Here is a 27146-nt window from a genome sequence, read left to right on the forward strand (position 1 = left end):
CCAGGTAGTCAGCTGACATCCAGCTTGCCGGCGAGGAAACCGAGGCAGGGGTTACCACCTTCAGTCCGGCGGCCCCTGCAGCCCCTCCACTGAGTCCAGGCTCTATCCCCAGCACCCAGTGGGCACCTAAAGAGGGCCAGGCTGACGGCGGTGGGGCCGTGGGGCCGGCGGGCGGTTTGGGGAGCTGTTTCACTGCCCTGAGCCTCAGTGGTGTCACCTCTAAAACGGGGGCAAAGTTCGCCCCTCGTGGGGCTGCGGTGCTCTTGTCTGCAGACCCCGGCCCGTGCAGTGAGCAGAAGCCCCGCCTGTGTGACCCTGACCTTCTGACCTCCTCTTGGAAGGAACAGTAAGACCAAACCGGATAACACCTGTCAGGCCTCAGGGGGCTCCGGCCCTCAGGTGGGACACCAGCAGAGTCAGCGACTGCTGTTGTAGAAATGGGATTGTTTCCACGAAACTGGAGAATTCTGGGCAGGTTCACGCGCACAGCAGGTGCTCATGCTTGGGGCCTTTATTATTGCCCCGAGCCTATCACCTCTGCCCAGCACAGGGCGGGCACACAGCCAACGGGACTCTGACACTGAACAAAGGAAACCTCATTTACAGTGGAGGTTTCCCTACCCCTACCCCTCACCCCCACCCCTGCAGACTTCAAACATGAGGAAGGTTATTGCTTCTCACCAGCAGGAGAAGGAGGCATTTCTCCCCGCACAGCAACAGCCCAGCCCAGCCAGCGACAGACTTCACAGCCCCGCCAATGAGAGACCATCACAACTCAGCCAATGAGAGACCACCATAGCCCAGCCAATGAGAGACCATCAGAACTCAGCCAATGAAAAGCCACCACACTCCCAGCTCCGAGTTTCCTCCAATGGGCTCTTTGTTTACAACAGCCCCCCCTCACAACTCCCTATTCTCTATAAAAGTTTCCTCAGGTTTGCTCTCCAGACTAGCCTGTGGCTTCCTGGATCGTGTATCCGGAATTGTACCTGTTTGCCGTTCCCGAATAAACCCGTTCTGCTGTTAAGATATCTGGTTGTTTTAGATTTAAGGTCAAGTTTATGATGATGGAGATCCCATCTGGGAGTAAAGTTGTTTTGAGCATTTTTAGTCTTTTTTTTTTTTTTTTTTTTTTTGCCACTCTGTGCTTCTTGTGGGATCCTAGTTCCCTGACCAGGGATCAAACCCAGGCCGTGGCAGTGAAAGCTAACCTAACCACAGGACCTGGCGGTCCTAACCACTGGACCGCCAGGGAATTCCCAGAATTGACCTTTTTTTTTTTTTTTTTCAGAATTGACCATTTTTAAGTGCACAATTCAGTGGCAGTACATTTGCAATGCTGTACAATCATTACCTCTATTTAATTCCAAAACATTCCATCTCCCCAAAAGGAACCTGGTCCCCATCAGCAGTCTCTTTCTACCCCCTCCCCAGCCCCTGACAACCACCAACCCACTCTCTTGGATTGGCCTGTTCTGGACGTTTCCCATCAGTGGAATCACACCGTGTGTCCTGTCTCTGGCTTCTCTCACTGAGCATCGTGTTCTCAGGGTCCATCCACGTGGGAAGGGGTGTCAGGGTTTCACCCCTTTACATGGCTGAGGGGCGCTCCTGTGTGTGGAGGGACCACATTCGTGAACCTGTTCATCCATCGATGGACACTTGGGTTGTTTTCACTTTGGGGCTGCTGTGAACACATCTTTGTTGGAACACCTGTTTTCAGTCATTTGGGGGAAAGGCCTGGGACTGGCGTTACTGGAATGGACGGTAACTTATGTCTTACTTCCGGAGGAAGTGTTTTCCACAGCGGCTGCCCCGCTTTACTTCCTTCCCACCGGTGAGCAGGATTCTTCATCTTGTGGACAGAACATGAGCCCCGGGGATCAAAACAGCAGACTCCGTCTTCTCCCGGTGGCCCCCGAGGCTGCGCTGGGGTGGCGTCAGGACATGGGAAGGTACGTGTCAGACCACATGGGAGTTTCCATCATTTGAGGGCTGTGTGCACAGGAGGGAAATTGGGAAATTTGGACAAGTTCAGGCAGCCCGACGGTGAGTTACCACCTTGGACTCCGTGGGCCAGAAAAACCTGCTGGGGACGTTTGATGCCCCACTTTCCCGAGTCTGGAGACTCCCGTCCCCGAGAAGCAAGGATTCGGGGGGCAGTAGCTGTCCACTGTGGCTGCCCCACTGGCTGCTCCCCAGCATTTTCTGCCTGGAGCAGGGGAAGATGAAGGGGGAGCGGGGAGAGGGAGGGGAGGCCCGTACCGGCAGCCCCCTTTGCGACCTCCCTCCAGGCCTCATGAAGCTGGTCCGGGAGGATCCCACATGCCGCGCAGCAACTAAACCCATGCACCATGGCTGCTGGGCCTGCGCTCTGGAGCCCGCGAGTCACAACTACTGAGCCTACATGCCACAACTACTGAAGCCCATAGTAGTTGGGGAGACTGAGGCTGGGGAGACTGAGGCTCAGGGAAGTCTCTGAGGTCACTCAGCTTGGTGGGACTTGGAGCGGGCTCTGCCCAGCCCCTGCCTCCAGCCGGCCCCGGGCTCAGCTCCGGGACCAGCAGGGGCAGTAGGCCATCGTCCCCGCCCTCACGCGGTTGCTGGTGGCGGTGGACATCGGTCCAGAGCTCCAGAATTCAACGAGACCCTTGCATCGAGTGGCCTGAGCTCTGAAGAGGTAAAAGCAGGTGATGCCATCCACACAGAAACTTGCACACCGGTGTTTATAGCAGCTTCATCCATAACTGCCCAGACAGAAAGCAACAAACATGCCGTCCAGCAGGTGGACGGATGGATAAACGCTGGACGTCCAGACGATGGAATGTGACTTGGCGCTAAGAAGAAATGAGCTATGAAGCCACGAAAAGACTCGGAGGAACCTTAAATGCACACGACTAAGTAGAAGAAGCCAGTCTGAAAAGGCTACACACACACTGTGATTCCAACTCTGGGACATTCTGGAAAAGACAGGATTCTGGAGCCGGGAGAAGGATCAGTGGTGCGGGGCTTGGGGGGAGGAGGGATGGATAGGTGGGGACCAGAGGGGTTTAGGGCAGTGAAACGACGCCGTGTGATGCTGTAATGGTGGATATGGGTCAGTGTACATTTGTCCAAACCCACAGAACATCCAACACCAAGAGTGAACCTGAGTGTCATTCCAGCCTTTAATTAATAATAAAGTATTGATAATGCTCATGGATTGAAACTCGTAGCACACCAACACCAGACGTTCATGGCCGGGGAGGAAACAACAGGGAAACGAGGGTGAGGCTGTGTACGCAGGAACTCTCTGCAATTTCTGTTCAATTTTTCTGTAAACCTAAACCTGCTCAAAAACCGAAATCTAGTTTTTAAAAAAGGGCGGATGCTCGTAAGGGCAGAGCAAGGGAGGTCCAGATGCGACAACAAAATAACAAACAACCTGGTTTTTTTTAAGAAAAAAAAAATGGGCAGAGGATCTGAATAGACATTTTTCCAACAGGTACATGAAAAGATGCTCAAGATCGCTAATCATCAGATAAATGCAAACCAAAGCCACAGTGAGATATCACCTCCCACCACTCAGAATGGCCATCATGAAAAAGACAACAAATAATAAGTGCTGGTGAGGATGTGAAAAAATGGAGCCCTTGTGCACTGTCAGTGGGAATGTAAACTAGTGCAGCTACTGCGGTAAACAGCATGGAGTTTCCTCAAAAAATTAAAAATAGAATTATCATATCATCCTGCAATTCTACTGCTGGGTTTTTATCTGAAGAAAACAAAAACACTAATTCAAAAAGATATCCGCATCCCCGTGTTCACTGCAGCGTTATTTACAATAGCCAAGACATGGAAACAACCTAAGTGTCCGTCGATGGATGAATGCATAAAGAAGACGTGGTACCTATATATACAATGAAATATTACTCAACCTTAAAAAAGAAGGAAATCCTGCCATTTGTGACAGCGTGGATGGACACAGAGGCCATTATACTAGGAGACAGAGGTCAGATGGAGAAGGACATACGGCGTGATCTCACTTAAATGTGTACTCAAAAACAAATCAAGCTCATGGAAGCAGAGAGCAGAACGGTGGTTGCCAGGGGCTGGGGGGTGTGGGTGGTGGGCAGTGGGGAGATGCTCCTCAAAGGGAAGAAGCTTTCAGTTATAAGATGAATAGGTCCTGGGGGTCTAAAGTGCAGCACGGTGATTATAGTTAATAATATTGCATTGGTACTTGGCAGCTGCTAAGAAAGTAGATCTTAAAAATGTTCTCATCACAAAAGCACAGGTAACCACTTGAGGCGATGGCTGTGTTAATTAGCTTGATCGGGGTCATCGTTTCACAATGTAAGCATATATCAAACCATCACACGCTGCACGTTAAACGTACACAAGTTTTATTTGCCAGTCATACCTCAGTGAAGCTGAGGGGAAAAAGTGTTTGCTCCTAGAGAAATGGCTTGACGGAATTACGTGAAATGATGAGCTGGGACAGGCTTTTAGAAAAAATTATACCCTGCTGTATTGTATAAATTAACTTGTGCAAAAAACTAGTAAAGATATTTTTAAATTATGCAGAGAAAGATTAATTATACAATTCAACGCTTTCTTGTATATTCAGAGTTGTGGGACCATCATCTCCATCCAATTCCAGAACATTCCATCACCCTAAAAAAAAGCCCCATACCCATCAGCAGTCACCCCATCCCCCTCCCCAGCCCCTGAGAGCCAGGAACCCACTCTCTGTCTGTGGATTTGCCTGTTCGGGACGTTTCCCATCGATGGAGTCATCGAAGGACCCTGTGTGTCCTTCTGTGTCTGGCTTCTCTCACTGAGCATCGTGGTCTCAGGGTCCGTCCACGCTGTAGCGGGTGTCAGGGCTTCCCTCCTTTTCGTGGCTGAGTGATGCTCCCGTGTGTGGAGGGACCACGTCGCAATCACCTGTCGTTGGTGGATGGGCATCTGGGTGCGTCCGCCTCTTCCCGTAGTGCTCTGGATGTGGCTGAATTTGTGTGGACTCATGCTTTCACTTTATTTCCACCCAGGAGGGAGACTTCCGGCTCACATGGAAATTCCACATTTGACCTTTTTTTAAAATTTATTTATTTATTTATGGCTGTGTCGGGTGTTTGTTGCTGCGCGCGGGCTTTCTCTAGTTGCAGCGAGCGGGGGCTACTCTTTGTTATGGTGGGCTGGCTTCTTATTGTGGTGGCCTCTCTTGTTGCGAAGCACGGGCCTAAGTGCACGGGCTTCAGTAGTTGTGGCATGTGGGCTCAGTAGTTGTGGCTCGCGGGCTCCAGAGCGCAGGCCCAGCAGCCATGGTGCATGGGTTTAGTTGCTGCGCGGCATGTGGGATCCTCCCGGACCAGGGCTTGAACCCGTGTCCCCTGCATTGGCAGGAGGACTCCCAACCACTGCGCCACTAGGGAAGCCCCTCACATCTGACCTTTTGAGGAACAGCTGGCCAGCAGTTTTAACGTCCAAGGCCCGTTCAGGGCTTGGAGGGGGTGAGGCGGAGCCTCCTCGCTGCTCCCTGGGGTGGAATCTTCATCCTGGCAACGACTTATTGATGAGAGCAGCTCGGTGAAGCCAGGAGAACTTTCCATGGGTTCCCATTATAAATAGGGCTGGTGTGCCGGCCGGCCACCCTCTCCCGAGGCTCAGAACCAGGTATCCCGCTCAGACCAGCCGCCTGGGTGTGGTCAGGGCCACTTTGGTCCTCAGCGCCCAGCCTCCCCAGTACTAGTCCCTCTGAGGGGCTGGGGCCAGCCACCGGCCTCTGGACAGATGCCCTGTGGGATGCTGCCCACCTGCTCCCACCCCCCACGCCCCTTCGGGCCCCCCGCCGTCCAGCTCTTCCCTCTTTCCTTGTCCTGAACCGTCCGTCCCCAAGCTCAGGGCGGGGCCTCCATCCTGGCAGGGCGTCCCTCACTGGAGCCCCCAGCAGAGCCCTGTCCCTCCCAGCCCCGAGCCCCTGGGGGCTGCGGGCATCCGGGTCCCCCTGGGTCTCCTCCCGGCCTGGGGGACCTGTCCTGTCTGCCTTCCAGGGAGGTTTATAAAGACCAGAGCCCACGGTCAGAGTGTCTGTTCTCTCAGGTCAGACTCTACCTCCGTTCCCCTGTGCCCACCTGGTCCATTCCCTCCTGGCTCCTCAGCAGCGGAGGTGGGACCCCAGCGCAGCTCCGCCCCATCCATTTCACAGGCAGACACACTGAGGCCACGGGGGATGGGGGCGGGATGCTCCTGGGGGGCTGCGTCTGCGGGGAGGGGTCAGGCAGACTGGGGGATGCCCCCCCCCGGGGAGACCTTTCCACAACACTCTTAGGCAGCAGCCACGGGGTCTGTGGGGCGACTGGGCAGCCCTGGGGGAGAGGGCAGGGACACGGAGTGGATGCCCCGTGCTCAGGGGTGGGGGGTGGCATGGAGGCCGCGAGGCCGGGGGCGCCCGCAGGGACCCATTGAACGCTCGGTGGCCGCTGGCCAGGGGGGCCGAGGCCCTGCGGCGACTCTTGCCCACCGGTGACTCTACCACCGTCCAAGGGACCAGACTGTCACCCACGTCCCTACATGGACAGTCTCGTGAGGATTCAGCGCCCTAGGGCGCCCGCTCCCCCTCCTCGGTTTCCCAGGCGCGTCCCCGGGAAGGGCAGGTGGAGGTCCGGTTCCAGCAGGGCTCTGAGCCCCAAGGCAGCCAGCGGAGCCACCAGAACCAAAGCAGGTCATAGCTGCACGTGTGTTACGTCCATCCAAACCCTCGCGTGTGTACGATGCGTAATTACTTCTCGAAGGATCCCGAGGTCTGCGGTGGGTCCTGGGGATGAGGGCCCCGAGGCGGGCGAGGGGTGGGAGACACTGCAGATTCTGGGCTGGTTAAGCCACGTGTGTGGCAGTTTTATCCTATGACGCATTGCAAAATCCCGATTCTAAGCACAGGGACCTATATTCAATACCTTGTGATAATCTAAATGGAAAGTAATCTGCAAAAAGAAAAAAAAAATATATATATATATATAACTGAATGACTTTGCTGTACACCTGAAACTAACACAGTATTGTCAATCAACTAAACTTCCAAAAAAAAAAAGTCCTGATTCTGCTCTGCTCTTGTGACCACGGGCAGGCCCACGGGAACATCGCAGGGCCGCTTCCAATGTGGGCGCCCAGCTGAAATCACTCATACCCGACAAAGCAGCTTAAAAATACATATAAGGGGCCTTCCCTGGTGGCGCAGTGGTTGAGAGTCCGCCTGCCGATGCAGGGGACACGGGTTCGTGCCCCGGTCCGGGAGGATCCCACATGCCGCGGAGCGGCTGGGCCTGTGAGCCATGGCTGCTGAACCTGCGCGTCCGGAGCCTGTGCTCCACAACAGGAGAAGCCACAACAGTGAAAGGCCCGCGTACCACAAAAAAAAAAAAAAAAAAAAAAATACATATAAGAGCTCCAAATAAAAGAGAGAGAGAGAGGGAGAGAAATGAAAGAAAAGGAGGAAAAACCGGTGCCCTGCGTGGGTGTGGGGATGTGTCTGGCTGGGAAGCACCTGGGCTGAGGCTGAGGCTGAGGCTTGGGGTGGGGCCTGGACCGCCCTCCCAGGCTTTCTACGCCTCCGGAGTTGACCTGACACTAACACAACCTTCTAAATCAACTATACTCCAATATAAAATTAAAATTAAAAAAATACTAATTGAGATGAAATTCACATAAAATTGTACATTTAAAATTACTATTCAGCGGCATTTAGTGCATTCACACTGTTGTATAACCATCACTTCTATCTGATTCCAGAACATTCCATCACCCCAGAAAGAAGCCCCATCCCCATCAGCAGTCACTCCCCAGCCCCCTCCCCAGCCCCTGACAACCATGAGCCCACTCTCTCTCTCTCTCTGTGGATTTGCCTGTTCTGAACGTTTCTCGTAAATGGAATCACACACTATGTGGGCTTTGGTGTCCGGCTTCTCTCACTGAGCATCGTGTTCTCAGGGTCCACCCACGTTGTAGCCAGTGTCAGGGCGTCACACCTTTTCGTGGCTGAGTGATGTTCCCATGTGTGGAGGGACCACGTTGTGTTTATCCATCATCTGTGGATGGATGTTTGGTTGGTTTCCACCTTTTGGCTGTTGTGAATGGTGCTGCTGTGAACGTTATGTGTACAAGTTTTTCTCTGAGTACCTATTTTCAATTATTTTGGGTATATATATCCAGGAGCAGACTTTCCAGACCCCAAATGTTTAATGCCCAGAAAGGCAGGGCGCCTATCACTCAGTGCCTCCTGGCTGCCCACTCTGGCTCCTCCCAGCAACCCCCCCAGGGGAGGAGCAAAGAGGACCCAGCGCTGGACATGGAGGCCCCGTGTGGGGGATGGGCCCCAGCAGCAGCGTCCAGCTCAGGCCAGGTGACCGAGGTCCTCCGCAACCCCTGCGTGTGGCCACGTCCTCACTCCACACCATGTAGTTACATGACTGACCTATGAGGGTGGCCAGCCGGAGTGGACGAGACATAAACAGTGGCCTCTCCGTCCCCAGCCTTTTCTATTTGCCTTGGCAGGAAATGAGGTTTTGTAACTTGAAATTGAGGGTTTCATGCCAAACCTGCAAATCTGCTCAGAAACACCCTCATGTGGGCCAAGAGGTGTGTCTTCTGGAAACATCCCTCCCAAAGCAAGGGCAGAAGCGGAGAGCTGGGGCTGCTGCCCCAGGTGACCCAGGACGAGTCAGGGTGCTTCTGGGAACCTCCGTCTCTTCATCTGTGAATGAAGCCGATCTCATTCCCTCTGCCCTCTGCGTGGAAAAGCTAATGCTACTGTTGGTAAACTCTCTCCCCCGTGACTCATGAGCTGAGCCTCCTTGCATATAAAATCTATTTCTAATTAAAACATTTAGTCTTTTATTTTAAACAAGTGAGTCTGTCCAAATACACCATTAGGAGAGTCAAAAGGCAAAGTGCAGAGTGGGGGAAGATGCTTGCAGTGTATAATCCAGCGAAAGACTAGAGTCTACAATACGTAAAGAACTCTTGCAAATCAATGACAAAAACCAAACTATCCAACTGAAGAAAAATGGGCCAAAGACCCCAAAGGTCAGGTCCTGAAGGACACCCCAATGGCCAATGAGCTTGAACCCCATGTGGCCTGCCTGCAGCGTAAGACCTCAGTGAGGGGCCACCTCACTCCATGAGAACCACTGGAACCAAAAATACGGACAATGCCGAGTGTTGGCCAGGACCAAGAGCAATAGGAACTTCCTGATGCCTCCGACAGGAAGGTGAGAGGGGGCAGCCGCTTTTGGAAAAGCTCTGGAAGCGTCTTCTTTTAATTGAGATGTAATCACGTACCATAAAATTCATTATTTTAAAGCGGGCCATCCAGGGATGTGTAGTACATTCTGTAGAGTTGTGCGACCATCACCACGGTCTGAGTCCTGAGCACTTTCATCACCTCAGAAGGAAGCCCCGTCCCCATTAGCAGTCACCCCACCCCCTCTCCTGCAGCCCCTGGTGACCGCTATTTACTTTCTTCCTCTGTGAATTTGCCTATTCTAAGGACTTCATATAAATTGACTCATAATATTTGTCCTTCTGTGTCTCGTTTCTTTCAGTCAACATTATGTTTTCAAGGTTCACCCACACTGTAGCAAGAATCAGTGTTTCAATTTTCAACAGCCAAATAGTATTCCATTGTACAGATGGACCACAGTGTGTGTACCCAGTCATCAGCGGATGGATATCTGAGCTGTGTCCACTCTGTTGTGCGCTGTGCTGCCGTGAACACGTGCGCACGAGGGTTTGTCTACATACCTGTTCCAGTTCTTTGGGGCACGTACCCAGGAGTGGAAGTGCTGGACCACATGATCATTTTTTTAAGAACGTCCAGACTGTTTTCCTCTTGTCGCATTTTACAGATGAGAAAACTGCAGCTCAGAGAAGCTAAGCTACAAGCCACACAGCCGGGACCCAGACTCCTCCCTCGCCAGCTCTCCTCCTCTCCATACTAATTCCTGCCTCATCCACGAGACACCAGACATGGGGCAGGCTGATGGTGTGGCCCAGATGTGGAGCCTGAGGGTGAGAGAAGAGACCAGGCCTGGGGACCCACAGTCAGCCTGTGGGGCAGGAAGAGTCCTCACCAGCTCCAGGCCACCTCTTGAGCCACTCACCTCCCCAGCTGGGTGCTTCGTTTTATGAGAAGCTCCCAGTGGGCTTCCCTGGTGGTGCAGTGGTTAAGAATCTGTCAGCCAATGCAGGGGACACGGGTTCAATCCCTGGTCTGGGAAGATCCCACATGTCGTGGAGCAGCTAAGCCCGTGCGTCACAACTACTGAGCCCGTGTGCTGCAACTACTGAAGCCCGTGCTCTGCAACAAAGAGAAGCCACGGCAACGAGAAGCCCGCTCACCGCAACAAAGAGCAGCCCCCGCTCGCCACAACTGGAGAAAGCCCACGTGCAACAACAAAGACCCAACGCGGCCAAAAATAAATAAATTTATTTAAAAAAAGAAGAAGAAGAAGCTCCCCGTGGAGAAATCAGACACTTGTCCATGGCTGGTGGGATGTAAAATGGTGCAACAGCTGTGGAAAATAGGCCGCGGTTCCTCAAAAAGTTAAACATAAAATTACTGTATGATCCAGCACTTCCACTCCTAGGTATATGCCCAAATGTATACATACATACACACACACAAAACTACACGCATGTCCATAGGCGAACGATTCATAACAGTCAGAGTGGAAACAGCCCAAATGTCCATCAACAGTTGATGGATACACAAATGTGGTCCCTCCACACACAGGAACATCACTCAGCCATGAAAAGGAGAAAAGCACTGACACTCGCTACAACGTGGACGGACCTTGAGAACACGATGCTCAGTGTGAGAAATCAGACGGAGAAGGACAGTGTGTGATTCCATTGATGGGAAACGTCCAGAACAGGCAAATCCACAGACACAGAGTGGGTTCAGGGTTGTCAGGGGCTGGCGGAAGGGGTGGGTGTGAGTGCTGATGGGGACGGGGGCTCCTCTTGGGGTGATGGAATGTTCTGGAATTAGAGGTGGTGGTTATGCAACCTTGTGAATGCACTAAAAAAACACTGAATTGTATACTTTAAGGTGGTGAGTGGTTAGTTTTATGTTATGTGAATTTTACCTCAAATTTTAAACAATGGGGACAGTGAAAGCGCTTTGCTGATAATTGTCAGGACCCCGAGAGCTGGGGCTTGTACACTGAGAAGCACGGTGCCCAGATCACAGTGAGTCCTTCCCAAGGGCTGGCCCATATCGGCCCGCAACCTATGCGTTATTTTCAGCACCAAAGCTCTGGGAGCCTATGGCACACTGTCACCTCATGACCACCCAACCACTTTCCAAATGAGGAGACTGAGGCACAGAGGGGGTGAGCAAGGTGCCCAAAGTGACCAGCTTAGCAGGAGGGAGTCTGGGCTTGAACCCAAGCCTGGGGGCGGGGTGTCAGAGCGCCTCTCTTTCCCAGCAGCTTCCAGCCTTCCCCTTGGTCTGCCCCTGGAACCAGTGCTGTGTCACCTGGACTCCACATCAGAACCCGCCACCACTGGCCTGTGCCACTGGGGTGCCCCCACTGCCCAGCCCCCCGCTGCGGGCTGGAAACCCGACTCCCATAAACAGACGAGGGGGAGACCCAGGCCAGGCAGGTGGCAGCCCTAGGGAGCCCCCTCCTCCGGGCATCAGCCAGCAGACATTTATTCAGCACCTACTGTGTGCCGGGACCTGGGCACTTGACCAGATGGCCTCATTTCGCCCCGTGAGGTCGGCGCAGGAGGGGACCTGAGCCCAGAGAGGAGCTCTCCCCTCCCCACCCCAGCCCCCGGCCCGTGGCCGCCTGGCGCCCCCCCCCAGGGGCCTCGGACAGCCAGGCTGCGTGACGGGGTCCTGTCGGCGCTTCCCGCTGGGCCTGGGAGTCCTCGTCTGTTCCTGACTCACAGGCTCAGGGTGCAGCCTCCGTGGGCGCAGTTGTTCACGCAGTATTTACTGAGCAAATAGCACATGGCGGGGGGCAAGACGCGCAGCGGGGAGGAACCGCGTGCAGGGGCATTTGAGGACGAGTGTACCTGGGGGTTCCGGCATGTGCAAAGGCGCCGGGACGGGTGTGTTGGGCACACACCCACAAGGATGCCCACGCGGCTGGAGCTCAGGGAAGCCCGTGCAGGACCCGGGGGCGCGGAGGGCTCGGCTCTCACCCGGAGGGACGCGCGAGCCCCCAGGGCGGCGGGCAGAGCAGGGACGCGCCCCGCTCGCTTGCTCACAAGCGCCCTCTGGCGGCTTCGGGGAGAACAGGCCGTGGGCGGCACCGGGAGACGGGGGCGGGGGGGGGGGATGCGGGGGTCCGGGAGGGGTGGGTGGGGTGGGGTGGGGTATATGTTGGAGGAATGGCGGGGGGATGGGGGGATGGGGGGATGGGGGGATGGGGGAGGGAAGGTTTGGGGGGGGAGGTGGGGGAAACGGTGGAGGATGTGGGGTGGGGGATGGTAGGGGATGGAGGAGGGGTGCTGGAATCCAGCCTGGGTGGGGGTCGCGGAGGGCGAGCAGTGGGTGGGTTCTATTTCCGAGGCCTAAAGACCGCAATGATTTAGAACGGTTTCCCTAAGCGCACACAAAGGTGGGCTGCTGTGATTTCCTGCCGCTGGTCTGACCAGCACTTGGAGACTTGAATGAATGAATGAGCGAATGGCTTGGAGACTGTGCTGTCTGTGGACTTTGGCCTTCGGCCACGTGGAGCCCCAGCAGGTTGTGGAGGGAGAGAGGAGTGCATGGGGTCTCTCTCAGAAGCCCCTGGGCCCCACCCCACCCTGCCTTGCTCCGAATCCTACCTGACAACGTGCCCATAGTGGGGACCTGGCCAACGAGCCCCCCAAATATTACCTCCACGTCTCTAGAATTCTCTCGAGATGCCAGAGGCTCTTTGCCAGATGAACTTTCTATCCAGACACTCAGCTGGTCCCAAGCAGGAAACCAAGGCAGGAAACACCGTTTGCAGGGACAGGACTGTGGACAAAAGCATAAATTCTGTTTGGAATATAAATAAAATGTACGTATTTAAGCCTAAAATAACGCCGTTTCAATATGCCCACTTTTCGATTTTTCGACTTTGTTCAACTAGTGTTCCAGGAAAAAAATAAATAAAAGATTTTTAAATACATAGAAACACATATAGAAGGCAACTGTTTTCCTCTAATAGGGTTCCGTGCTGCCCTGCCCTCACCCCTCTTTCTTACCTCCACCAGCTTAGGTCGTTCTCTGGGTCGGGGGCTGCGTTTTCTCCAACCTGGGCCCTCGGGGATTCTGGGAAAACGCCAGGCAATTAGAGGAGTGGGAAGCAGGTTTCTCGTGCCGGGTGAAAGCTACTGCTGCATTGTTGGTGTTTTTCCGCCCTCTGGTGGCAGCGTGCATTTGCTCCCCTAGGCCTTGATAACAAGAAGTTGCATCTGAGTCCCTGATTATCTGGCGAGGATTCCTTTACTTGGTCCATAAAGCAACAAGAGCTAACATTTATGCAGCCCTGACTGTGTGCCAGATGCCTGGTGACCCTCATAACCACCCACCTTGGGAGGGGCTACTGAGACTACCTCTCCTTACAGATGAGGAAACTGAGGCCGGCAGAGCTGGGGCTTGAACCTGGGGCTCTCAACCGTGAAGAGGGACCCAAATACCCTGTTTGGGGGCTGGAACCAACTGAGCCTGAAGCTGTCCTACTTTGACTGTTCACTTACATGAACCAGTAGATCCCAGCATTACCAAAGCCAATTTGAGTTGACTTTGCTTCAGCCCTTTTTTTTTTCTTGCAATCCAAAGACCTTTAGTCAATCGACCCAATCCCCAGGTGAGGTCACATTCTGAGCTTTCACTGAACATGAATTTGGGGGGGGGGGACCTTATTTAACCCACAACAGCAACTGCCTTTGAAAAGTAGGGTGCTGGGGCCCTGCAAACAGCCTCAGAGCTCAGACCCCGTTTTTACCCCGAAATTCAATCCCGCTGGAAGGCACTGCCTGGAAATTTGCCGCTGGGTATAGGCATAGCCCTGTGTGAGAGGCAGATGGAGTGGGGGAGCGTGGCAGGGACTGAAAAGTTAAAAAAGATGTAAAGGAGGATTTATTTTTAAAGAAACTTCTCTCATCAAGGCCCTCACTAATTTTTATCCAATTATAGTTTCTTCTCTTGTGGAAGAGAGATGTGGTGAAACACAGTGGGAGGGGTTCTTGCCACAGGATCTGCTTGTAGCTGCCCATCCACAGCCATGCACAGCTTTCTCAAGAAAAGCAAGAAATCCAGATTTTTATTAAAATTTCCTGATTTTTTTAAAAAAATATTATTTTTAAAAAATTTATTTACTTTTGGCTGCGTTGGGTCTTCGTTGCTGTGCGTGGGCTTCCTCTAGTTGCGGTGAGCAGGGGCCTTTCTTGTTGTGGAGCGCGAGCTCAGTAGTTGTGGCATACGAGCTCAGTAGTTGTGGCTCATGGGCTCTAGAGCACAGGCTCAGTAGTTGTGGCGCACGGGCTTAGCCGCTCTGTGGCATGTGGGATCCTGCCTGGCCAGGGCTCGAACCCGTGTCCCCTGCATTGGCAGGCGGCTTCTTAACCACTGCGCCACCAGGGAGGCCCTCCTGATTTTTAAACATTGGCAAATTCTTTAAAAGAGAAAAAAAATTTTTAATGTTGATGGCCAAGAGAGGCCTGTGTTCTGAATCCAGCCCCCTGCCGCCCGTTTGAGACGTTGAGGGCGAAGAGGAGGAACTGGGGATGAGGTTCGGACCCAACTTCTCCCACCAGAGCCCATGCCCTAAACCCCATGCTAGGTCCCCCCAAAATGGCCCGAATTCTGAGTTGTCCTCGTGTACACACCGTGCGCAACCCCCTTGAGTGCGGGTGAGACATTATTTGGTAAAGGTGAAGGGCTTTTTCAGATGCAATCAAGGTCCCCAAATCAGCTGACTTTGAGTTGATTGAAAGAGAGATCTTCCTGGGTGGGCCTGGCCTAATCAGGTGAGCCTTTCATAAAAGTCTGGGGAGCAGCAAACAGCCACGTGCTGAACTGCTGGTGGAGGGGGCCGTGGGGCAGGGACCTGGGGCGGCCAGCAAGGAAACTGGACCTTAGTCCTACAAATGTAGAAAAGTAATTCTGCCAACACCCGAAGGGGCCTGGAAGCAGATGCCTACAGATGAGAACGTAACCCAGCCAATGCCTTGACTGCAGCCCGGTGGGACCCTGAGAAGAGGACCCGGCCACACTGTGCTGGCCTTCTGACCCTCAGAAACTGTGGGGAAATACATAACTGTTTTTAAAGCAGCTAAGTTGGTTCGTTTGTTCCACAGCAAATGCTAAGTAATACAGCCAATCTGCCCAAAGTTCCTTTTCTGCAGTAATCAATACCCAGTCTCTAAGCTACCCACTCACACAGCCTAGTGATTGAAAATTAAATTTCCAGGCAAGGCCGAAGAGCCCCCTTCATCCTTCCCTGCGTGCCAGCTCACTGCTGTGCTGACTCACATGTCCTATTTTTATTTACTTGTTTTATTTTTGGCCGCGTTGGGTCTTCGTTGCTGCACGCAGGCTTTCTCTAGTTGCGGCGAGCGGGGGCTACTCTTCGTTGCGGTGCGCGGGCTTCTCACTGCGGTGGCTTCTCTTGTTGTGGAGCACGGGCTCTCGGTGCGCGGGCTTCAGTAGTTGTGGCACATGGGCTCAGTGGTCGTGGCTCGCGGGCTCTAGAGCGCAGGCTCAGTAGTTGTGACGCACGGGCTTAGTTGCTCCGCGGCGTGTGGGATATTCCCGGACCAGGGCTCGAACCCGTGTCCCCTGCATTGCCAGGCAGATTCTTAACCACTGTGCCACCAGGGAAGTCCACGTGTGCTATTTTTGACCTGCCTTTATGAACGCGGGCACATCTGTGACCTAAGACAGTAGGGGGGATTCTCTGTGACTTTTGCCTTGGACATTGTCCCCTCAACAATCAGGGCCTTTGATGGATTCCCCCTATACTAGGGCAGGACCTGCCTCTTTCCCGGGAGGGCACTGGGTGCCCCATACTCAGTGAGGACACTTCCTCTGGATGTCAGGCGCGGAGGCGCTGCCGCTTTCTCCCTCATACACGAGCCTGCTTGTCCAGGAGCACCGTCGGGGCCCCAAGCGTCACAGCTGGCCCTGTAGCCGCTAAGTGGGTGTCTGCACATCTTCCAGCCCAGTACGTACAGCCCGTCACCTCCAAGGGGCAGTGTGACTGACGTAGGGTCCACCTGCCCCTCCAGGTGGAGGAAGTGCCCGTTGCCACCCAGCCTTGCAGTCCCCATCTGTCCTGACTCAGGGCTGGTCACACCCCTGGCGTCGCCAGAGGGACAGTGGCCAATGTGACACAAGCATCACGCTAATGCTGGTGCTTTGGAACCTGCCTCTCCTGCTGTGCCCGGGGCTCCTGTGAGCACCTTGGGGATGAGCCCGCCAGTCTGACCGAGATCCGGCCGTGGCGCCCTGTCCAGGGCGGCCAGATTCAGCCAATACAAACCCAGGACGTCCACTTACATTTGACCTTCAAAGAGACAATGAGTGATTTTTATTTAGCGTAAATATGTCCCAAATATTGCACGGGGTATACTTATACTGGAAAAGTCATTCATCATTGGCCTGATTTTCAAATGGAACCGGGTGTCTGAATGTTATCTCCCATCCCTCCCCCTGCCACCCTGGCCGATAGACGTGTGGGTGAGCGTTCCCTCAGACCAGGCAGCACCTCCATAGCTGACCACAGGATCATGAGCTCGTAGCAGCTGCTGTTGGAGCACTGAGGGCTGGGATGGTTGTCACACAGCAGAAGTTGACGGATACACACAGGGAGTGAGCCCCAGAGCCCGGAGTGGCAGCCCGGCTCCTGGACCCTGATCCCCACATGGTCCCGCAGGAGTTAAATAAGAGCGATGCTGCCAGAGAAGGTGAAAAACGCTGAGGGCGAGCAAGGGTTCTGGCTTTTCAGTTGGAAACTCGGCTTGTGTTTCAGCCTTTCTAATGGCCTTCGAGAAAACTCCCTCCCTCCCCGGATCATATACCCCAAGCTGGGAGGAAACCAGGAAAGACTGAGTGGCCGCGGGACCCGCAGACCCAGGCTTTGTCCCCACTTCAGCCCCCATCCAGACAGAACCCCCCCCCCCCTCCCTTGGGAATTGCGCTAAGACTTCATTTAAACCTCTCGCCCAGAGCCTTGTGGGACGGCAGCCTGGCAGGTGGATAGAATTCTCTCTTCGTTCCTTAAGGGCAGAGGCCGGTGAGAAGAATTAAACGAAAAGTGAATCATCAAAACAAGACCTTCCCACCAGCCTCATCGAATCAAGAACTTCAAGGACACTGCACTTTTCAGGACACTCCTCATCTTTTTAAGCCAGTAAGTGGATCGTTCCTGGATTGTTCCCAAGGGGCTTCTGAGGTCTTCAAGCGAGAGAATACTTTTCTCTCTCTCTTTTCAAAAACTTGTGGTGAAATACACAGAACATAAAATTCACCATCTTCCCCATTTTTAAGCACACAGCTCAGTGGCATTAAGCACACTCACACTGTTGGACAACCATCCCCACCATCGTCTCCAGAACTTTCTCATCTTCCCAAACTGAAGCTCTGTCCCCATGAAACCCTGACTCCCCACCCCTCCCCCGGCCCCTGGCCCCCACCATCTACTTCCTGTCTCTGTGGATCTGACTCCCCCAGGGACCTCCTGTGCGTGGAACCACACACTGTGTGTCCTTCTGTGTCTGGTCAGCAGAATAACGGCCCCATGACGTCCCCGTCCTGGTCCCGGGAACTGCAGACGTGTCATGGGGCAGAGGAGACTTTGCAGGTGGGATTGAGTTAAGACCCCTGAGATGGGGAGGACCCTGAATTCCCCGAGGGGCCCAGCGTCATCCCAGGGTCCTTATAAGAGGGAGGCAGGATGGTCAGAGGCTGAGAGAGACGGGAGATGCTGCACTGCTGGCTGTGAGGATGGAGGACAGGGCCGCGAGCCAGGGATGCGGCACCTCTAGAAGCTGGAGAAGGCGGGAACCGATGCTCCCCTGGAGGCTACGGAAGGACCGGTCCTGCCCACGCCTGGATTTAGCCCCGTGAGACCCGAGTCGGACTCCTGACCTCCAGGACTGTCAGAGAACCAATCTGTGCTGGTTTAAGCCCCCTGTTCACGATGACTTGTTCCAGTCACCCCAGGAGACTCACATCCTCAGAGCAGGGGGACCAGTGGGACCGACCCATGGACACCAGGGTGAGGATGTGCTGGGACATGGGGGAGGACCTGGCGAGACTCAGGCAGGTTGTATCTAAAGCCCCAAAATGCTTTCCTGAAGGGCGGGGGCCCACATTAGGTTCCTGGGGCTGGAACCCCAGAGAAGAGCTGACCTTGGCCACCGAGGGGCATGCCGCCGGGCCCAGGTGCTCCCTCTGAGGACAGATGCCCTCCTTCCTCAGATGGCCTGTTCTGCCCGAAGCAGCCCCCCTCGACCTCAGCTACCCCTGCCCCGGGCACCCTTGGAGACCCGCAGCCTCAGCTATTTCAGGCCACAGAGCCTCCCTGGCCCACGTGGGCCGCTTTCAAGATGCAGCTCTTAGAATAGCTGTGGCTGTTTTCCCTGCGGCGACTGCAGGGGAAGAAGTTTTAAGGAGGAGAGGGGCCGGGGGCAGCAGGAGGGGACAGGCCCTGCCGGCTGGGTGCCACCAGTTGCTCCTAGCCTCTGGAGGCCCAGGCTGGTGGGAGGAGGGGGCTGCCATCGGGGTCATTCTGGGGTCAAGGCCAGGGGTCCCATCACCATCCCCATGGGTGGGGTCGGGAAACAGAGGCAGGGCAGGTGGAGGGGCCCCTTGGCCACACAGAGGGGCAGCAGAGCCAGGTTTGAGTCCGCTGCCCATGGCCTTGCCCACAATGATCTTCTCTGCGGGGGTTGTGCCCCTGGTACACACGCGGAGCCTAACTAAAGACCCCTCCAACTTCCCCTGAAGCCAGAAGGGCTGGTGACTCAGCAAGCGCTTAATTAGTGCTCTGAGCATGACTGATGGGGCCACGTGGGAGAACTGAGACGGTCACTTGCTCACTGAACAAGCATTGCTTGAGCACCTTCTGTATACTACACTCAGGGATGTGGGGGACAGCCTGGGTGGGGCAGGGGCAGGGGCAGAGTCAGGAGGCAGCAGCCCTGGGGGCAGTGACGTCACCCAGAGAAGTGAAGCAGGCAGAGGGGGAGGGAGAGGTCCAGGGCAGCCGACCACACCAGGCGGGGGACGGCCCCGCAGCTGCTTTATTTCATGGGGGGACAGAAGGACCCCCTTCAGACCCCAAGTCGAGCCCTTTTCTCTGCCCGGGGCTGGCCCTCAGACTGGAGGTTTCCCAGGGCTGGAGCAGGGCAGGTCTCCCCTGTTAGATTGGGATGTCCCAGAGGAAGGAGCTGAGCGTCTCCCCTCTCAGACTAGCGGGAACAATTACATCTGGAGGTGGGGGATTCGGTCTCCTTCTTCCCCGGACCCAAGAGCGTTTGGCAACATCATAGGGGCAGAAGGAGTCATCCCCAGCTTTTGACCCAGAAAGCACAACGATTTCTGCAGGAAAAGAAAAGCGGAAAAGAAAAACCTCAAGCCCAAAAGTGCATCCACCCTTGGGCTTGGCAGCATGAGATTTGAGGTTCTTGGATCTGGATTTAAAGAGGAACCTATGTCCTAAGGCGGGGGCTCAGGACGGTCCGCAGTTCCCAGGGCCCAGGGCCCAGGGCAGGGCAGGGCAGGGGGTGGGTGCCCGGCCCCAGGCTCAATCCTCATCCTCGCTGGCATAGATCCGGGCTTCCCAGCGCTCCGCCATGGCGTTCTTGTGGCGGGTTACCCGTGTGGCCTCCAAGACCTGCAAGAGGAGGCACGAAGTCCCCATCGGGGTCCTAACGCCCCCAAAACAGCTCCCCACGCTGCTAACCCATAGGAGAGGCCTAGAGCAGGGGTAAAGCAGGACCATCCCCTCCTCTGTTCCAGACCCTCTACTCCTAGTAATAGTGCCAAGGAATGTGTTAACTCATGCTGAGCTCCACAGTAGGGAAATGCCCGGGTCTGGCATTTTGGACTCAGCTCAAAGAGGGTCACAAATGTATTCCGCAAATCCACTGAGGTAGCTGGCCTTCTACGCATCTCAGATGAAATGCCTCCCTCAAAGAAAATGCCCCTGTCTTGGGCCAAGTCAGCCCCAAAGCCATCTGGTAAAGAGGCGGCACATGGAACCTCTTTCCACAATCTATGCTCTCATGACAGGCATCAAAAGCAGGTCACAGAAAAATCCACCTCAGGCAGACACCATCAATCAAGAAGATATCCAGGGAAGTCCCCACACCCAGAAGAAAGGCTTCTGAGGGCCCTGATGCAATAGGACAGGGGGCACAGATGTGGGAGGGAAAGGCTCAGGTCCTCGCCCCCAGGAGCACACTCACCTCCGAGTTGACTTGGTCAGTGGGGTTGATGCCGGCATACTACAGGAAAGGAACATATGTCAGCCCCCAGGGCCCTCTAGCCCTGCCCACCCCAGAGCCCCCCTGGACTCAATGCACAGCCCCCTCAGTCACCACTTGGGGCAGAAGGGAAGGTCTTCCCTGCCCACCGTGGTCCCCCCAATCACCCCAAACTCAAAGCCATCCACCATGCTGCCCTCCTCAGTGAAGCCTTGGTCCATCATTTGCAACTGTTTTCTCTTTGTAAACGTCATCGTAATAAAGACAGTTGACATTTATGGAGCTCCTGCCGTGGCCAGGCCCTACTCTAAGGTTGGAAGGGCGCTGTTCTTATTATCATGCTCATTTTACAGAGGAGGAGACTGAGGGTCAGAGAGGAGTAGGGTCTTGCCCATCACACCGCTGGCAAGCTGCAGGGCTGGGACTTGAACCCAGGCCCCTGGGCTCCACTCTGCCCCAAACCTCTGGGCCAATCTCTGAGCACCAGATTGGCGAGGCTGGAGTTGGTGTTATTCTCCATGGTGTCAACAATACCCACCCAGGGAGGAGAGGGCCTCATGGTTATGAATGTGGGGTTTGGAGTCAGGCCTGGGTTCAAGTCCTGGCTTGGGAGCTCAGACTGTATGACCCTGGGCATAGGCGACTACAGCTTTCTCCAGAGAATGGGCCACAGAACATCCCTCCAGGGTGTTAAAAGCACAGTGCTTGCAGAGCTCTGAGACATCCCTCATGAGCTGTGGATAATAATCAGAAATAACAATGATGGTAATAAACACATGAAAATAATAAGGGTGATTTTGATAGATTGCCACAGCTCTCCTCCTCCAAGCAGAGCCGCCTCTCAGCCTTTGGCTCAGGGGGACAACCTCATGGTGGGGACCCTGCTTATGTGGCCCAGACATGAAGAGAGGCCCAGTTTACCCATCGTGCACCACACGTGTGGGGGACACAGGCGCACAGTCACGGGCAGGGCAGTGAGGGAGGCAGGTGTCAAACCCAGCTCACACTTGAGCCTTGCCTGACCTTCCCTGGCCCTAATGGGGAGTGTCAGACCTTGTCCAGGCCTCCAAGTGCATGGCAGGGCTCGAGACTCACCCACTGCTCATTCTTCTTTCTCTGCCTGGGAGCATCCTCAGCTGGGGCCTCTGCCGTCCACACCAGGCCGGAGCGCAGGTGGATGGGGGTGAAAAAGTGTGACTCAGACACCGAGTAGCTGCCCGTGATGCCTGGGGTAGGGGAGGAAAGAAAGGGCGTCAGGGAGGATCCCAGGGTCTCCTGAGGGCAGAAAATTCGTCAGACCCCAGCCCAAGAGACACAGAGTCTGGCTAAGAGGCTGGACCAGTTAAGGAGGTGGGTGAATGGACAGACAGAGCAGACAGCAGGTTGCAAAAACTGATAGACAGAGCGACCAACATAGCCAGTTAGGAGAAACTGGATCCACAGATGAGCCGACCACACAAGGAGAAAGACATTAAAAGTCACACGGCGGGTATTTTGCCTTGACAGAAAAGGAGCAATTGACCAAGAGGCTAGGACATCTGTAAACCTTTATGCACCTAACAACAAAGTGTCCAAATGCATAAAGAAAAAGCCCAAGGCAAAGTTATTTCTCCAAAAGCTACTGCTTAAGCAGACAGACCAGCCAACCGGGGTAGTAGACGAAGTCCCCCAGATGCCCCCCAACCCCCAGCCTCTCCTGGCACCCTCACACTCCTCATGCCACCCTCCTCTGCTCCAACTTTTGAGACTCTGAGCAAAGCAGCCCTTCCCAGGACCCTGCCTCACCAGATGCGCGGGAGGAGCTCCTGGAATCTTGGTCACAGAACTCGTCAGGAGGCGGGGAGAAGACCTCAGGGTACAGAGCGCTCCGCCGCTCGTCAGCCACCTCGCGCTCCCGCCGCAGGACACTCTCCACCTCCCTCTCCAGCAGCTCTGATGACTGGGACTTCTGTAGCCTCAGTGCCGGGGCCCCAGCCACCTCCCAGCCCCAAACTCGGGGGGCCTCAGCTTTCTCAGGCTCATCCGGGACCCCGAACCTCAGGGGACGCAGGCGGAAGTACTCCCATCGCACGACACCCCTGTTGGCACACAGGGGTCCCCGGGGAGGCTCCTGCTTTGTGCTTGCAGGCTTTGCAGAGGATCCCGAGGGATGCCTCCGAGACCCTGTGGCCTTTGGAGAGCCCACAGGCCTGGCCTCATCGGCAGAGAGACCGCTGGGCTTGCGGTAGGTGTGGAAGGCTGGGGATTCTCCCGGGGGCGTCCGGGGGCTCAGGTATGGCTGGTAGGCATCAGGTGGGATGCGGTTCACCTTCCTCACCTCTGGTGTGGGGCTGGCTGCGCTGGCATCTGGGGTCGGGCTGAGGATGGAGTCTGAGCTGTGGACTCTCCTGAGAATGGGCTGGGGGCCTTCGGAGAACCAGTCGGATGTGGACGCCCGGCCCACCTGCAGGCCCTCGCGCCGGTGGTCCTCCTCGCGCTGCGACCCCTGAGCAATGTCCCGCTGCACGTAGAGCGACGGGCGCCCCCTGTGCGGCCGCGGGGCCGCGGCCAGGCTCGCCTTGCTCAGCAGCGGCCTGGCCGGGATCTCCAGCAGCTCCTGCTGGCTGGCCGCCCGTTGCAGCCCCCGCTGCTCCCGGAGGTCTGCCTCCCGCTTCTGGGCCAGCCGGATCTCCCGCTCAATGGGCGTCTCCTTGGCGGGTTCCGGGGACCCCTCTTGGGACCAGGAACCAGGGTCATCCGAGGCTCGGGCAGCAGACCTGGTGGGCAAACCGTGGACCCTCTTCTCGTCTGTGACCACCTCCTTCTCCTGAGGCTTGACTGGGACGACATACCCATTGACCAGGGGTGGCCCGTTCAGGGCCTTGGAGGCCTGGCTGGCCCCAGGTGGTGGGATCCGAGGAACCCCCGCACAGGCGTGGGCCGCCCCGGGTGGAGCGCTCCTCTGCTCCAGGCTCAGGAACTGCCGCCTGGCTGCCAGGAAGTCGATCTGCTCTGTGTCAATCATGTTCTCCTCCAGGGGCGTGGACTGCGGGCGGCCGGGGCTCCTGGGCTCCCCGTGGTCAGGGGTGCCATGGAGCATGGCCACCGTGCCGCTCTTCCTGACCGCCTGGTCCTGAATGACCACCCGGCGTTCCCACTCCAGGTCACGTGGCCGCCAGGGCGGGGTGTCCCCAGCCTCCAGGTGGTAGGCCTTCACCTCCATCTCATTGTCCTCCGGGCAGGGCAGCTGTGGGGCCAGCTGGCCGGGGAAGACACGCAGGCTGAGGGATGTCCCCGTCTGCACCATTTCCAGAGAGGCCTCGTGGTCAGCAGGCCATGCCACTGGCTCATCCTGGCCCCAGCCTCTGGCCACGGACCTCACGTCCACCAGCTCAAACGAGTAGCTGGTGTCGCCTTTGAAGGCCATGCCGGCCACACGGGGTGAGTGGGGGATGCTGAAGATGGGGTATCTGGTCACTCGGTCCATGTTCTTGGGGTCTCTGCCCACCAGAGGATCCCAGGGTGGAGAAGATCTGGGCTCACTGAGGGAAGAGAAAGACATGTCAGTCACCAGGTCAGAGCACCTGGGGGGAGGTGCAATCCCACTCCCTTCAAGGGCAAAGTCCTGGTCAAGTGGCCTCTGTGACTGGCCCAGGGAAGGGTAGGTGACCCAGCCCTGCCAATCAGAACATTCCACCCTTTGGCCTCTGCGATTGCTTCAGGGATGGACATGTGACGCAACCTGGCCAATGACATGAAATCCTGGGACTTTGCAATTAATGTGGAAAATTGGACCCTCTTCCCGCTGGGCTTATTAGGCTGGTTGGATGAGGCCGAGAGCTGTTGGGGGGCCATATGTGTCCTCTTGTGGACGCACCTTGCTTAAGAGCACCCCCAATCCTAACACAGCATCCTAAAAACTTTGTTTGAGCTCCTGGATCCAGCCACACCTGAATCCCTAGGTGCCCCTGTACTGACCCAACAACTCGGCTCCTGTGTGTCTAACATTTGCAGGTACCCCTCCCACCTCCTCTGCCAGACACTGCACACCCTGCAGGGTAAGCCTTCCACCCAGTTCACCGCTTCCAGGCCCAGGGCCACCCCTAGACAGCCTCTCTCCCAGGGCACACACACCCTGAGGTTCCTTCTGTGATTTTTTCCACCTGACATTTACAGATGAGCCCAGTGGGCCTGCCCCTCTCTTGGGGAGGTCAAGTGGGGAAACTGAGACCCAGAGAGGGGTGGTGACGAGCAGACTCCCACAGCCTGGTTCTCTCTCCTGCACCTGTCCAGCAGGACACCTTGTCCCATCCCAGACAATCCTTCTCCTCGGCACCATAAAGCCAGGCTGGGCTAAGGAGCGCCTTGGACCTTGTCCCGCTGGGCCGGGCGATACCCTGACCCAGTGCTCCAGGGGGCCCAGCCCCCCTCCCAAGAGTCCCGCCTCCCTCTGAGCACAGCTCCAGGAGCCGTCGTGAAGGCCCGGCACTTGCTCTCACACCTCTGTGACTCCTGGCATCCTCACACCCTGCCCAGGGCTCTCAAGACCACCATCCGGCCTCAGGCCAAACCCCCAAACTCTGCAGGCACCAGACCCCAAGGTCGACCCTCTTCCTCCTCCCTGTGCCAGAACGACCCTTATTTCTGTTCCTCCACAGCCTTCTTAGCTACAGCCTACAGGACACCTCCTCCAGGGAGCCCCCCCCGCCCAGATTGTCCCCACCCTCAGAACCTGTGGCCTGATCATCCTGTGTGTACCCAGCCCAGCACAGCGTGGCGCCGCCGTTTTACAGCTGAGGAAAGGAACTCAACTCCTCAAGCAACCATGGTCCCCCGGCCTTGGCCCCCTGGTGCCACCAGAGCTATTGGGTCCATCGCTGCATTTTTACACCAACTTGCTTGTAAAAGCTAAACATAGTTTTAAAAAGAAAAATGCAGACCCTCCCTGAACATGAAGTCGACCATGGGGAACCATGTTACACCTAACGCAGTATCACGCAATCTTTCAAATATTGAGACTATAATTAAGAAAACAATATTAAAAAACAAGCAGGCTTGGGTAATAAATCCCAGCCAAGCGGGCAGAGCCTCTGTCCCAATGATGAAAGTGGCTGGGGGTGCACATCTCTTTGAAGGGAGAAGGTTATATTTAAGGCCTGTCACCTCCCACCTGAAGCCATCAGCCAGGACACTCTCTCCCTCCCAGTGGGCCAGGTGAGCACCCCCTCCCTCAGCCCGGAGTCTGGTACACAGCAGGTACGCAGTGGCCGACTCTCACTCTGGGTGCTCAGGGCCCAGGGTTTGGGCTCATTCTAGCCCAGACCCGGATGCCCCTCCAGACCACCCCTCCAGCCCCAGCCCACCCTGGACGGCAGGTCTGGTGCCCGCGCCCTGCAGCTGCCCTCGGAGGGCAGGTGTGGCAGGACTGACTCAGAACCATTTGCCTAGTGCGGGGCCAGAGGCTCCCCCAGCAGGACTTATAAGCCACATTCCGGGAAAAAGAACCGCACGCCCAGAGGGTGTCAAGTCTGCCTGTGGGTGGGGCAGTGTGGGGGACTGCTCCTTCCTCAGCCCATTCCTTCTGGGTGATTCACTGAGGTCAGTGGGGTGGGGTCCCCCTAGCCTGCGTCCTTGGGCAAGTCTCCCTTCCGACCTCAGTGTCCACACCTGGACAGTAGGTAGAGTCCAGAGCACGCAGCTGCTACCACGAAGGGCTGCCATGAAGACTTGGCACCCTGTCCCTGGTATACAGTAGGCGCTCGATAAATGCTTTCACGGCAGTGGCTGACGTTATTATTTATACCCTGGATCCACCACTGATCTCGAAGTGACCTTGGGGCAGACATTCCCTCTCAAAAAGCCTCAGTCTCCCTGTCTGTAAAGTGGGACGTTGCTGACCCCACCGCCGGGTGTGGGGAGGATCAAGGAGGCCTGAGTGGGTGCCTGGCGCAGAGAAACCCTCGGGGAGAAACACCCTCTTGGAGGCTTCGTGGACTCTGTGCAAATGAGTAGTAATAGCGCTCAGAGCCTCCCAGCTCCTGGTGGGATCCTCGTAATTGGGCATCTCACACCGGCAGCTTTTTTGCCTCTCATAAGAGCCTGTGACGAGGGGAACCATTCTTCTCCCCAACATATAGCAGAGGAAACCGAGGCCCAGAGAGGGGTCACACCAGGGAGTGACAGAGCAACAGGTTCTGAAGCCAGGTAGTCACCACCTCCTCCTCCAGGAAGCCCCCCTGGATGGCTCCTCCCCAGCCCCAACTTTGTACCCTGTTGATACCAAAACTGAAACTGGGTTTATGGCCCCTGGTGCCACACACCTGCTTCCTCATCACCGCGACTGGCCTCCTGCCCTTGGGCAAAGGCCTGCTGGAGGGGCCTGGGGCTCAGACAGGGCAGGCCACACAGCAGGGATGGGCTCCTGGGCTTCTTCCGTCACTCGGGGCTACAGTCTCCAGGACCCTGGCTGGCAGAGGCCCAACCCCTGGACACACCTGGACACTGGGCCAAGTCTCTGAACCGGCCCCACAGGATCCCAGCTGCCCTCCCAGAGGCTGGACACCTCCCCAAGCTGACTGCCCCACCCCCCTCCTATGAGCCCTCCGATCCCACGGGAGGGTTGTAGGCTGTTCAAGGCCTCTCCAAGCAGGGCTCTGGCTGGTGCTAAGCGTCTCCCCAGAAAGCTCCAGAATTCCCAGAACCAGTGGGGC

General features: G+C 55.9%; 1 protein-coding gene across 6 annotated transcripts; it reads right to left on the bottom strand.

Annotated features, from left to right (window-relative positions):
* Positions 1-1104: 1104 nt before the first annotated feature.
* Positions 1105-26742, bottom strand: MISP (mitotic spindle positioning). 6 transcript variants are annotated; one of them, XR_016391543.1, is made up of 7 exons: positions 22243-25174; positions 21553-21683; positions 20440-20478; positions 14345-15901; positions 13228-13416; positions 12875-12997; positions 1105-6965 (listed from the first exon to the last, which is right to left on the bottom strand). XR_016391543.1 is itself a non-coding variant. In XM_089905831.1 (4 exons), exons 1-4 carry the CDS (start codon positions 23996-23998, stop codon positions 19454-19456), a joined length of 2043 nt encoding a protein of 680 aa, XP_089761957.1. In that variant the 5' UTR covers positions 23999-25174; the 3' UTR covers positions 13438-19453. The 6 variants fall into 6 exon arrangements, 3 of the variants coding, with proteins under 3 accessions (XP_089761957.1, XP_022421389.2, XP_089761958.1); XR_016391542.1 differs by having other exon boundaries at positions 13228-13410; positions 14345-19570; XR_016391541.1 differs by having other exon boundaries at positions 14345-19570.
* Between the last annotated feature and the right edge of the window lie 404 nt (positions 26743-27146).

Source organism: Delphinapterus leucas, unplaced genomic scaffold (genome assembly GCF_059928025.1).
Source record: "Delphinapterus leucas isolate spDelLeu-1000000601 "Yukka" unplaced genomic scaffold, BTC_Dleu_Yukka2 spDelLeu_asBTCV2_sq25, whole genome shotgun sequence".
Taxonomy (NCBI): Eukaryota; Metazoa; Chordata; class Mammalia; order Artiodactyla; family Monodontidae; genus Delphinapterus; species Delphinapterus leucas.